Source organism: Temnothorax curvispinosus, unplaced genomic scaffold (genome assembly GCF_003070985.1).
Source record: "Temnothorax curvispinosus isolate PA1 unplaced genomic scaffold, ASM307098v1 QBEX01002937.1, whole genome shotgun sequence".
NCBI lineage: Eukaryota > Metazoa > Arthropoda > Insecta > Hymenoptera > Formicidae > Temnothorax > Temnothorax curvispinosus.
Genome location: NW_020212717.1, coordinates 107,996 through 120,524, shown reverse-complemented (window position 1 = coordinate 120,524; position 12,529 = coordinate 107,996). Strand labels below are relative to the sequence as shown.

Sequence of the window (12,529 nt, the reverse complement as noted above, 5' to 3'; positions counted from 1 at the left end):
GAGGGAGGCTGAGAGTGGCTGAGAGCTAGGTCCGTGCGAACGTATCCGGAGTCCGGAGTGTTTGTACCTGTAGCCGCGCGGGCAAAATGTAAAGAGGTTAGACCTAACCTTACACCCCCCCACCCCCACAAACGCATCCTCGGCAGGACGGGCGACAGGAACAGGAAGCTCACCCGAGAAAGTTCGCAGAGTCGCGAGACGCGGTCGTAGAGCGTGAAGAACCCGCGCTTGTCAATTTCTAATTTCTAACGACGAGTCGCACGATGAACGACGCCGAGAACGCGGAGAACGATACCTCCGGGTCGTACTGCGCGCTGCTGGTCGCCTTCAAGACCATGAAAGAACGTTGCCAGCAGTTGCAGACGCGACTGGCGGTGGTGGAGGAGGAGAACGTGTGCCTCAGGCTCGAATGCGGCAGGGACATGTCCACGGCTATTGTCAAGGTTGATAAGAGCGACAGGTCTGCGCTGCAAACCCTGCAGGTTCGTCAAGTCGAATTAGATATAACAAGTAGACTGAAGAGACCTCATCTTCCTAAACCTGTTACAATACTTAAGGCACAATGCGGATTGTTAAGAGACATCGGTAATTCTTGAGAATTTAAAAGTCTGAAAGTAGCCTTTTCTTATTCAACCAACTTGCCACAAGATTTGTTTGTTTCTTCCGTCCGTTTAGCCCAGTTTAGCCGCACGATTGAGAATGATACAGTAGAATTGTAAACATTAGAAACATTAATATTGTTTTAAGGACAAGTACGTACGAGTTTTGTGTACATACTTCTTTCAGTAATGTGAAATAAAATAAGATATATAAAAATCAAGGAATAAGAAACACATATTTCTGATCATTTGCGGTCTATGGTATTTTGCATGCATTTAACGGTACGAGTAAATATGTTTTTGGGTTGCAGGAAAAGGTAGAGGAACTCACAAAACAAAAGTCTCAGCTGTCGCATCACGTTTTCATGGTGGCCGCGGAAAATCGTCAGTTATGGAACAGATTAACGAGACTGACGAAAACTAATAAATCTTTAGGTAGTCAATTAACAAAAATTTCGGACACGCTTAAGCAGCATCCCACCACACAGCCATCTGAAATTATTTCGTACAACTTTCGCGATGTGTCTGATCTAGATAAACAGAGCGCTAACAAGACGTACTTACTAGCTACGGACGGTTGGTATCAACTTGATACCTTAACAACGCTTCTTGTCAATTATTAACTAATTTTCGTTGCAGGTGAAAGAGAACAAAGCTTGGAAGAAATATCTCTTCGATTAATAAATAGTATTATGTTAGAGAAGTCTGATCTCGAACAGCAATGCGCAGAGGTAAGGAAGCAAAAATATCGTAACGATTTATCGCCTCTTAACTCAATATCCGTTGTTTTACGCAGATGGTGGAGTTGCACAATCGTTCCGAATTAAATTTACAAAATGTTGGTTTCACATATCCAGAAGATTCTGACACAGATTCGCTGGAGCAACTAAAGCAGCATGAAATTCGGTTGTCCCAAACTAAGGATACCTTACTTGGACAGCAAACTAGGTTAAAAAGAGCCCTGCAGAATCTTAAAAAAATGAGAAAAGGTAAGTCTCTCAATCAAGTGTAAATATAATCGGACCATCTTTCTGGCATTGGTCGCAATATGGAGAAAGTTCTCTAGAAATTTGTCAATTTTGAAACATATATATTTTCAGGAGTAATATGTAATAATTGTCGAAAGAACGCGAATAAAAAGATGTGTCAAACGGGCACGCAATTTGATTCCGACGACAGTTTCAAAGAACACGGAGCTACTCAGACTAGTCTCATGAATCCTAGTATTTCCATGGAAAAATGCTCCAACCTAAATGATAATATGGACGCCGATATCAATACGTGCCCATTGTGCGGAACTGTTTACGGAAAATCCATACCGTTTGCGGAGTTCCACGAACATGTCTTAAATCATTTTACCAAGGAGGTGTCAAACTCTACAGAGGATTTCGAGCTTGTACATTGATTTCGTGATAAAAAAATCAGTGATAAGCCGTTAGACGTGAAATTTTCTTCGGATTCCAAGAAAATTCGTGGTGATTGGGAATATAGAATATTGAAATAGATAAAATACACCCGATATAAATTATAGACGAGACAATACTGTCTATTACAAAAGATTTTATTTTTATATCAACAAACGAAAGCACGAAAAGTAGTTGAAATATTTTTTGTCGCATAAAGGACCTTAGTTATAAATATATTTATGTAATAAAACATTCTAGTACTTTTTAATTTCGATTATTTCGAATATCCTTTGGACTAATATATTCCGGCTTTTGGCTACGAAAAATTAAAACCTGATTTCAAGTGCACTTTAAGCAAGATGAGTAGGTTTAACGTCTTTTTTATCTGATGGCTCCTGCGTTGTTGGCTCCAGTAAGTTTTGATGAAACCACGAAGGCCTTTTCTTTGGCAACTCAACTACTCTTTGGTTCTGGAATTGAAGATAGATTAGATCTGTATTTATGTAAACAAAATTGATCTGTATATCGACAAAGCGTATATTTTGAATACCTTCCAAAAGTCATCCGTTTTAGATTCCTTTTCTCCGTCGTACAATACAATTACATTCTGTTCTACCGGCCTTAGACCCAACGCTTTCTGAATGGCGTCTTGCATTTCTTTAGTCTCGAGCTTTACTTTTTCGTAACAATGTCCTGCATGATAAATAGATATAGGTAAACCATTGTAAGTTTCTTTTATTCATTTTTATTATTCAAGAATATAAATCTAAACTGCTTCTTATGTTTTTTTAAATCTACAATTATCTTATACTGATGAAACTTACCGCATAAACGGTTGGCTTCGTAATGATGACCACAATTCGTACACGTTAATATATTGGTTCTCATAATAGGTGGCTTCCACATATATTTCATTACTCCGAATCTCCTCTTAAGTCTCGCTTCCAAACTACGTCGATGTTTTGGAACTGCCCATAAAATGCCATTCTCGAAAATTTCCTTTAGAGAATGACCACCGAGACTCGTCGATTTCGATTTGTTCGGGAAACCGTTGCAGTCGACCGCACATAGTTGTCCTACCACGGAAAGTTTAAAAGATCCTTCTTTAGATTTCAATAAATGTGTTGACGAAGTTTGCCCTTAAACTAACATTACTAATATCTTTTTATTTATCTGCGCACGAAACTGATTATTCTACAGCTCCTTCAATTGAGGTTAGGGAACGTAAAAAGATATAAGTAATCACTTGGATTATTCGCATTAACTTTTAAAATTCAGTTGGAAATACGTGTATGCGTGTTGGTTTTCAATTACCTGGAGGAAAACCGCGACCAAAGATCGTTTGAATCGCCTGTTCAAATTTTTGAAGAGCCAAACTTAACCTATTCATCTTGCCACCTGCTACCTGCTACTGCATCTATGCATCGGCGAGGCGAGACACTACCGACCCCGGGTAAATTTTCGTGATTCTCTATGGAGTCCTGAGGATAATAGAAGACTGTCGACATTACCGACTATCATAATAAATCTCTCGACCGTCGATATCTAAAATATCTGAATACGTGGTTCAAAATTACAGTATTGTATATATTAAGTAAATCCACGATTTATTATTATCTAATTATAGTAACAAATAGGCCTGTTCGTTTTAGCTAAACTTCTCGCACAGTTCATCTTTTCTCTTTTTCTCTTCAACATGAAAAGAAAAAGAACAAAAGATGAACTGTGCAAGAAGTACAGCTAAAACGAACAGGCCTAATGAAAGTTTCAAATAAAAATCGAATACTATCGAATTACAGGTGCACATACATATTGTTATAATAATTATAATAATATGAGGGTAACAATAAGTCGTAAAAATTAATATTATACAAGCTGGCCGGCTAAATTTCAACAGTTACGTAAATTTAACACTACCGGTCTTTATATTTTTTAGTATCGCCATCGGTGACAGTATATCTATTTCATTTCAAATGTAGAAAGTTTTCGAAGCGCGCAGCTACGACAAATGTCATTGGAAGACGTTTCCGCGCGCGCATGCGGCTTGGTAGGCACAAGAGAGACTCATCTAAAACGACGGAGCCGTTCTCGCTCTCGTTCGTGTCGTGGGGACTGTGGTGGACTGTGGGGAGTACTACGGAGAGACGCGAGACGCGTGCCGTCGTTCGTTGGGGGAGAGGTGTGTTTTTTCGAAGTGTAGCTGCCTGGTGGGATCGAGTGGATAGAATCGCGCGAGAGGTACGGGCCACTCGAGCAGTGGTGAGTCCCCTCACTATAGTCCGCGCGATGGCATGTATAGGATCGAGTAGGCTTTGTGCTCGTGTCGAGAGACTGTGCCAGTACGGACATTTCGCCCAGTTACGGAGGAGAGTTTCGACCACGGCATGTGTGAAATCGCGGCCGGCGACCACCCGGGCCACGGGCGGCGCGCTCCTCCAGCCCTGCCAGCAGGTACGTTATCGCCCGGGGAGGCGACGAACTTCGCGTCCCCGCGGCCCCGCCGTCCCGACGCCCGGCGATCCGTCGGCGACGACGCGCCCGAGAAAACGCGCTGTCCCATTCATGTTTCCGCGATTTTCGCGCTTCTCCCGCCGACCGTCTCGCCGCCGACCTAACCTACGTCCGGCGCGGCGTTGACGCCTGATCGACTGACCGCCGCCGCCTACATGACTCGAGCCCGACAGCTGATCGAGACAGCCAAGTCGGACGAGCCGTTTCGAGATTTTTCGGGGGTGCTTGACTCGAGTTCGACAGGCGCGTTCAAACGATCGCTCCGTGAGAAGTCGTCGCGGTGAAAAAATTACATAACATGTGGGTCAGGTGCTAGCTACCGACGGACACCTGGTTCCCCGTATCTTCGCGAGGGGAGGATGTCGCGAGGTGAAGCTTGCAAGTTCGAAGCGTCGCGGATCGTGTCGATCGCTCGCGCGTAAAGTCCACGCGCGACAATTCGGGGATATTTTAGAATTTTAGAGCGCGGCACGCTTCTGCTCCGGCCGTACGGCTGTCAGCTGGTCCCAGCAGACGCCGTATGGATCGTCTGCTAGCGACACGCGACGTGCCGTGGTGTCAAACGAGCGACGATTTTTCGGCGAACGCGCTCGGAGTCGAGGTCGGAACGAGGCGCTCGCACGACCGCGACAATTGGCGCGCGTTTTTTTCGCAACGTTTCCGCGAAAGATCGAGAATCTTAGACGAAAGACGGACACGACGGTCCCATTCCCGCGCGCTTTTAGAGGCTGCGTTGACCAGGAAAGCGAGGCGCGTCGCACGCGTCGGCCGTGCGCATGCGCGCGTTAGAATTCGAACGCGCTAGAGCCCAGTTTCAGACGATCTGCAGGTTTGTACTTCGTGGCTGCACCGCGTCGCACTTTCTGCACGTGAAATGAGACGGGCATATAATCGGGACCTTGGAGAAAAAAAAAGATGTGTGAGAGAAAGGGAGTCGTCCCGCTAAAAAGGACAAATTTTATAAATTTCACGGTTGAAGTTGTTCTTACCCTAACAATAAGAAATTATGACTTTGAAAATAATTTTATGACACGAATAGGCGTATAACTAATGTGGGAGATTCGATAAGATTTCTGGTTAAATAATGGTTTATTTAACCATAAATCTTATTAATTTAATGATATCTCTCTATTTCGTATATATTATTTTAACATTAATTTAATATATATTTAATATTTATTTAATATCTAATCAATCAAACACCTCATTAATTTAGTGATAAGTTATTAATGTTAGTCAAATTCATTTAAATCTCAAATTTATGAGAAATCGAGAAAGATAATAGGTGCTTTCTGTTTACATCAAAACTCAGATAATTCTCACTTGTGACGTCGTTCTATCCTTTTCGGGAATTAATGAATAATAAAGACAGAATGGCATCACAAGTGAGAATTATCTGAGTTTTGACGTAAATGAAAAGCAACTAATAAAAGAACCAAAAAAGAACGCGACTAGAAATATTTGAAAAATACAGATAGAAACACGTCCTAGAAATTAATAAAGCAAATACATACCGCGGCTGCCGTCGATGTGAGGGTATCCCCTTTTATTTCGACGTCCTTCGTCGAAGACATTTTTAAAGGCGGAAGCTTTCAACTCTTCCTTGGATTCTCTTCTGTAAACCGGAAGAGTTTACACAAGTCTTTTTTATTATCCTTCTCATTATTATGCCTGTGTATATATGCTTTAAGAAATCGGCTTTAAATTAATAGAGAAATGAATGAATTCTACGAGAGATTTTAGGTATTTTGTACGTGTGCAAATTAACGATTCCAGATTTGGTAAAATAAAAGATAAACGTAATTCTTTTGGAAAACTTAATTCCTATTGCACACACATAGAACGATTTGCAAACGAAATTTTTACAGATCAATATTGAACTATGAATTTTTAAGTTGATGAAGATTTCCTCTTTGCTAATTTCAATGCGGCAAATAAATAAGAAAAAATTCGGTTCTTTAATTGATTTTACATAGACTTTGCTTTAACGTAGAAATAAAATGTAATTTTCGAAAAGTAACGATTTAGAGTGAGTAATAATGTTATACTCGATTATTCTAAAGAATAATTTAATTCTAAAGTAAAATGTAAATTTAATTTAATGCAATCAGAATCGACAAGATTTTAAATGAGCAATAAATTAGAATAACGAAATTTATTTGACAGTTGAAGATATTTGACATGTAAATTAAATTTCGATGTAGTCAGAATCGACAAGATTTTAAATAAACAATCAATTAAAATAACGTAACAAAGAAATTTATTTGCTTAAAAGAAATGTTGAGAAATAATGAATACTAAACTTCAAGATATTATAAAGTGATATAAATATTAATCTTAAACTGGTTCATTTTAAAGAATAATCGAGTCTAACATTATTAGTCATATTTATATTTTTTAGAATCTGCAAATAAATTTTGTTTTTGCGTTATTTTAATTTATTGCTTATTTAAAATCTTGTCGATTCTGGCTATATCGAAATTTAATTTACACGTCAAATATCTTCGACTCTCTCGCTACATTTCTACAGGCGGTATATCCCATATGTGGGATGCAAAACTGACGAGCCCTTAAACTAAGTAAGAAAACCTGCCGTTAATCAGTTCGTCAGTTGCCAATCGCTTCGGTGTATTCTCGAGAAATCACAGTTGCGATTTTCGAGCCGTGGCGTACGTGCGAAATCGCGACTTTCTCGGATCGAAAGCGCAGCGGAGGAATCGGGGCTTCGAAATTTCGCCGTCGATGATCGCTCGCAAATCCCGGCGGAGCTGTCGTCGTCGATCCGGATCCGGGGGCGGCTGATCGCATTATGCAAGACTTAGGTAAACCGGAGTCGCTGCAAGTGCAACCGACTGGCGGCCGAGAGGTAACACGGACACGTCTCGTCGTGCTCCTTTTTTACGCGGGGGGGATCTATCGGGGTGTACGACGACGGTCAATATTATTGAATCGCGACGAACACGGCGAGACCGGTCGCGTCACGAATTTTCGAGCCGCACTAATGCGCGCGTAAGTAGGCTAACAGGCTGCGCGAGAGATACCTCTTGGAGCACACCGGCACGGCGCGGCGCATTCGCGCTCTTGACTTTCTCGGCTTGACCAGCTATAGTATGCGCCTCCACACCTGTTTTTACAGCGGGGTCCCCGTGACTTTTACTCCTCTTGTGGTAGCGACACTTTCCGATCGAGAGTGAAAATCCGCAGAAATCGAAACCTCATGCATATATATACGCGCCTTTGAGGATGCATTTGATAAGCGAGCGCGCTCCATTTCTCTCTGATTTATCTTTCTTTCTTGTTAAACTAATTTCTTCATATTTAACAATATTTTGTTATGAAATGAGATATATTGTATTATACATATGTTTTCTCATATATACATATATACATATATATAGAAATAATGGCTCAGCCATTAGAGTTACTTGCCATTCAGTCGCGTAAGAAATTTGCGATTGTTTGTAGTATTTTATATTTGATATATTTTCATTGATTGTCTCATAATTTTCCTGATTACAGCACCTTTCTTTCTCTCTCTCTCTCTCTCTCTCTCTCACTCAATATATTTCTTCTGTATTTTGTATCAACCCAAAAATACATATCTGTTATATCCATCCGTAAATGTAATTGTACTGCTAGAGAAGATGAAGATAATTAGACTATTTTAAGTAAATTATTTTGAAAATTTATGTAACGCTAAAGTATAGTAGTTTCAGAATTGTAAGCGTTTTTCTGTTCACTTTGTCTACAAGCAAATTAACGTTGTAATATTTTATTTACGCAATCTCTGCTAACATAAAGTCAAGCAAAGACAAATGAATACATTAATCTCGCTTTGCATCGACTAAGCAAGTTCTGTACCTTTGAAGTTCGTATTACGTAATTTTACCGCAGCTAATGCATTCTTACAAGTAGGTCGATTTATTACCGCGTCGTTATTCAAATTGCTGTTGCTTAAACTTGAACCGGTTGATCCGTAAATGGTATTGAATAGCGCTGGCGATATATAGGCTGATTGGTTTTTCTATATTACGTTCAGTCGCACTTAACCGTGGTATACGTAGAGGCGAAAGGTGCAGGAAGTAAATCAGAAGAGATATTTAAGATCACGATATCGGATCGTATCTTGAGAACTTTGATACTCTGCTGCACCAGCAACACCAGAGAATAATTTAATACGTCCTTCCTATAAGAAAAAAAATGCAGTAACTGCGCTCGTTTTCCCTTGCGAAACACGCAATTTTACGTTCACGGTTCTACGATAAGCATCAACTTGCTGATTCACATGTACATGAAATTTAATTTAATCCGTTTGTTCTATTTATGAACAAAGTGCGTCAAATTTCAAGTATCAAGGTGCTTCCGTTCATATTTTCAGATATTTGGAAAATCGTTTTCTCGATTTGTTACACAACGGTAAATAACGCCTAGGTAATCCATACGTGTTATATATTTTTTCATTTTAAACTTTATTCTTATTTTTTAAATAATTAGATGAACAAAGAATTAACGATTAGCTTCATTTATTTTATCTTTGTCTTGTCCTTGTTTATTGTGTGGATTGATATCTAGAAGTCTACGTTTATATGACATTTTATTTCTTGTTTTTTGTACTTGAGATTTACAATACAATATGGCTCATTGTACGATTAAGGGACTCTTTGTATTCACAGTATCAACTGCGATATTAAGCACTAAGACTAAAATAAATTTCGGACTTGAATCGCAAGTGCCGGAGACAGAAATAGAATGGCCGGTATATCTCGTATATACAATTGCAGGAAAAAATTATACATTTCGTGCGCGTAATCGGTTTTGGCGTTTGTACGCCAAAAATCTTTCTTGGACTGTGCGATAAATATGCAATGGTGCTGCGTGATGTTTTTAAGACGCAGCAGCTTGCATTCACACATGTAGAATGCTGATAGGTATACTTATACTTTACACGCATCAGAATTAATGTGAATGAGCAACCTTTGGGCAAATAAAGGCTAAATGTCACGAGCATTATCATGGAGAATATCGGCTGGTTTAGAAAATTTAAATGCTCAACAGCTTGTATCAACAGCTTTGAAAGACGTTGTAATTATAGAGATCTCTTATGAAATGTTTACGGAGGAGAAGACCGGGAAATTGAGACTAAGTGATGCTCTAATAACGCATAACAATGCAACCTGCTTGTAAATAAGCAGGTTGCATTGTCGGTGCATTATTACAGAGCATGGTGATTCGCGATAATTATTTCAGGACAAAGTTTTGCGATCGATAATCTCCCCGAGCGATTTTACCAAATTGCCCATTCGACATTCTGTAAGAAGAGGCACGGTTTTTCTATGCTAATTCGTTACAGGCTAATTCGTTCGCAGTAATTCGTTCGGTTAACAAGAATAATTGTATTGTCAACATATTCATGGATTCCTGCACGTGCAGGTATGCAGATACTGCAGATACATACGTGCACTTTATACCAGGACCGAATAACGGAAGTGCTTAGGTCGTGCATTTGTAACGCACTTTATTTTTGAAGAACCTGTGCTTGAATAATTAATCTTTATAAAAGTGAGTTTTAGAGGATAAGTCCCATCCGATGGCACAAAACTATTTTAGCTGCCACCGATGAGAAGTACTTAGTAAAAAAAAATGCGAAAGTTAAGTCGAAATTAATTACGTCGTAATTCGCCTTCTTATATAGTGAAATTATCTAATGCGGTCATAAAAGATGTTTATCTTAATTAAGACATTAAAATTTTGTCTCAGTTTTTTCATTTGCAAATTATGATTCACAGATATTTAGAATAAAACATGGTGCGTTAAAGGTCAACTGTTAACAAAGAGTTTGCAAAGTCGATTTGAATTTTATTACTTCTGTTTTTTACTTAGTCGAATTTTATTACTACTTCTTTTATTACTTTTTTTATCACGTCTCTTTCTCGATTGATTTTTTTATAATATTAGCAGCCGTCATTACAATCATATTTTGTACTTAAAACGGTTTTGAAATAAAAACGGACTATGAATACCGGCCATTAATTTTTATTCGAGAGAAGAAAAAGTTGTTATATAAAGCAATTCAAAATGACTTGAAATTCCTGAAGAAACTATTATAAAATCTATAATTACTCGCAATTGTAATTCGTTATATTTTGATAGGAAATCCAATGATACAATGTTCAAGCAAAAATAAGATATTAATTCTCTGATTTTTCAACTTATTTTTGTGGATATTTCGACTCATATTGGTAAAGCAATAAATTAACGTTGAATTCAATGAAATTAATAAACGTGAATAATATTAATATAATACTTCTTTGTTTGGTAGTGCATAAAACAAGCTATAAGACATAATCAATAGAACAATAAAAATCAACACTACACGAAAAGTTAAAGTTACAAATAAACTGATCTGTATGCGCACATATCGCAAAGACCCAGCATTATAATCGCGTTGCTTTTATTAAAAATTACTCTATAATCTCCATATTTTTATGTTAAAATCTCTCGATTTTAATTATCCTCTAGGACAAATTATTAAAATAATTTTTTATATCGCAGGACAATCGCATTTGTTCCGATTTGTCAGTCACGCTTTTTCAAATATAATTTTATGAAAATACGCAAAACTTGAAGTATTATCGCTATATGAAAACACATGCAAAAGTTAATAAAGACACAATATCACTTTTGTGCAGCATAATTAACTGCAATTGTTAGCCAATTACTTGACTAGAAATGTTTAATATCTAACATATGATATTCATATAATATTTTTAATATTAGCAAAATTATACTAAATTAGAAACAAGTGGCGGGGGTGCATTAATAAAAGCACAAATAAGAATTCATTATTGTACAAAGGAAGTTTACGTGGCTACAGTCACTCTGCAATTGAATCGTGTATCCTTGGAAAACAATGTAGAGTTAATAACTAGATGTTATCGCGCGAAGAGGTGAGAGAAAGGATGTCGTCGCTTCAAGAACGCGTATAATTGCTTGTGGTATATTATTATGCTAACTCTGAGCTTTGAGGACGATTTTGAGATATTACAGAAGGAAGATCCGAATGCAATTATGTTTCAAGGACAGACTAACTATACTTATTGCAGATAAATTGACGAATAAAAGAAGTTAGAGTAACGCGACGCGAATGTCCGAATACGGTAAATTGCACAATCGCATATATGAATCTTTAATCTATCCAATAACGATAATAATGATGTATTTAGCAAATTTTTATTTAACTATCCATGGTATCTAAAATGAGCAACAAAAAGACATCTAAACTATGTCCAAAGAAAGGTCTATGTGATGGCCATGCGAAGAGTATACTTAGTGTAATCAATATCTTAATGGCGATCGGATGTCTCGATATTTCGGTGAAATGTAGAAAATGAATGGGTTCTAATCAAGTCTTCAAAACTTTGACAATTACTGTAAATATTTCATATACATATATGTATGTATGAGGTTAAACGACAATAAAGTTTAAAGTTAAAAGACAATAAGAAATAAATAACAATTTATAAATAACAGGTTAATGTTAAGTTAATAAATATAAAAAGATATATATTAATGAAAAAGAAAAAAGTTCTGCATTTTTCAATTAGCAGTCGTAACGACCGAATGTCTGGATATGTATGATGCACTCGACCCAGAAATGCTTGACTTCAGACGTGAAGGCGTAAAATTGACGCGAGTACACGTCTGATTCATGTGTGCCCTGAAGTGCGTCAGATGATGCGTCTCATGCATGATGAACACTGAAGGCGCGATACGGCACGTAGCTATCGACGTAAATTGCAAAGCTATAGGGATAAGACCAGCATTTAAATTGCTTAGATTGCATGATAAGATATATATATAATGATGACTGATGACGATGATGAAATCATTTTATGAAGGCTCCTTAGCATAAATGAAAAGAATTTTTAACATTATTATGCAGAGAATCCCTAATATTGCACAATACGTTGGAAATGTATAAACGAGCACGTTGTGTATAAGAAAATCTTAAGA

General features: G+C 38.0%; 3 protein-coding genes across 3 annotated transcripts in view; 2 read left to right on the top strand and 1 right to left on the bottom strand.

Moving 5' to 3' along the window:
* The first annotated feature begins 60 nt into the window (after window positions 1-60).
* Window positions 61-2,273, top strand: LOC112452083 (protein spindle-F). The gene is made up of 5 exons (XM_025012122.1): window positions 61-482; window positions 911-1,175; window positions 1,239-1,330; window positions 1,396-1,588; window positions 1,700-2,273. The coding sequence occupies exons 1-5, from the start codon at window positions 264-266 to the stop codon at window positions 2,002-2,004; spliced, it is 1,074 nt and encodes a 357-aa protein (XP_024867890.1). The 5' UTR covers window positions 61-263; the 3' UTR covers window positions 2,005-2,273.
* Window positions 2,145-3,429, bottom strand: LOC112452084 (39S ribosomal protein L32, mitochondrial). Its single transcript, XM_025012123.1, has 4 exons — window positions 3,320-3,429; window positions 2,830-3,081; window positions 2,556-2,698; window positions 2,145-2,475 (listed from the first exon to the last, which is right to left on the bottom strand). The coding sequence occupies exons 1-4, from the start codon at window positions 3,393-3,395 to the stop codon at window positions 2,356-2,358; spliced, it is 591 nt and encodes a 196-aa protein (XP_024867891.1). The 5' UTR covers window positions 3,396-3,429; the 3' UTR covers window positions 2,145-2,355.
* A 666-nt stretch (window positions 3,430-4,095) lies between these two features.
* The window catches only part of LOC112452085 (decaprenyl-diphosphate synthase subunit 1), a 36,557-nt gene continuing 28,123 nt past the window's right edge, over window positions 4,096-12,529 (top strand). The window contains exon 1 of the mRNA XM_025012124.1: window positions 4,096-4,456. Within this exon, the coding sequence (XP_024867892.1) occupies window positions 4,292-4,456 (165 nt within the window). The 5' untranslated portion in view covers window positions 4,096-4,291. The remainder of the gene's footprint in view (window positions 4,457-12,529) is intronic.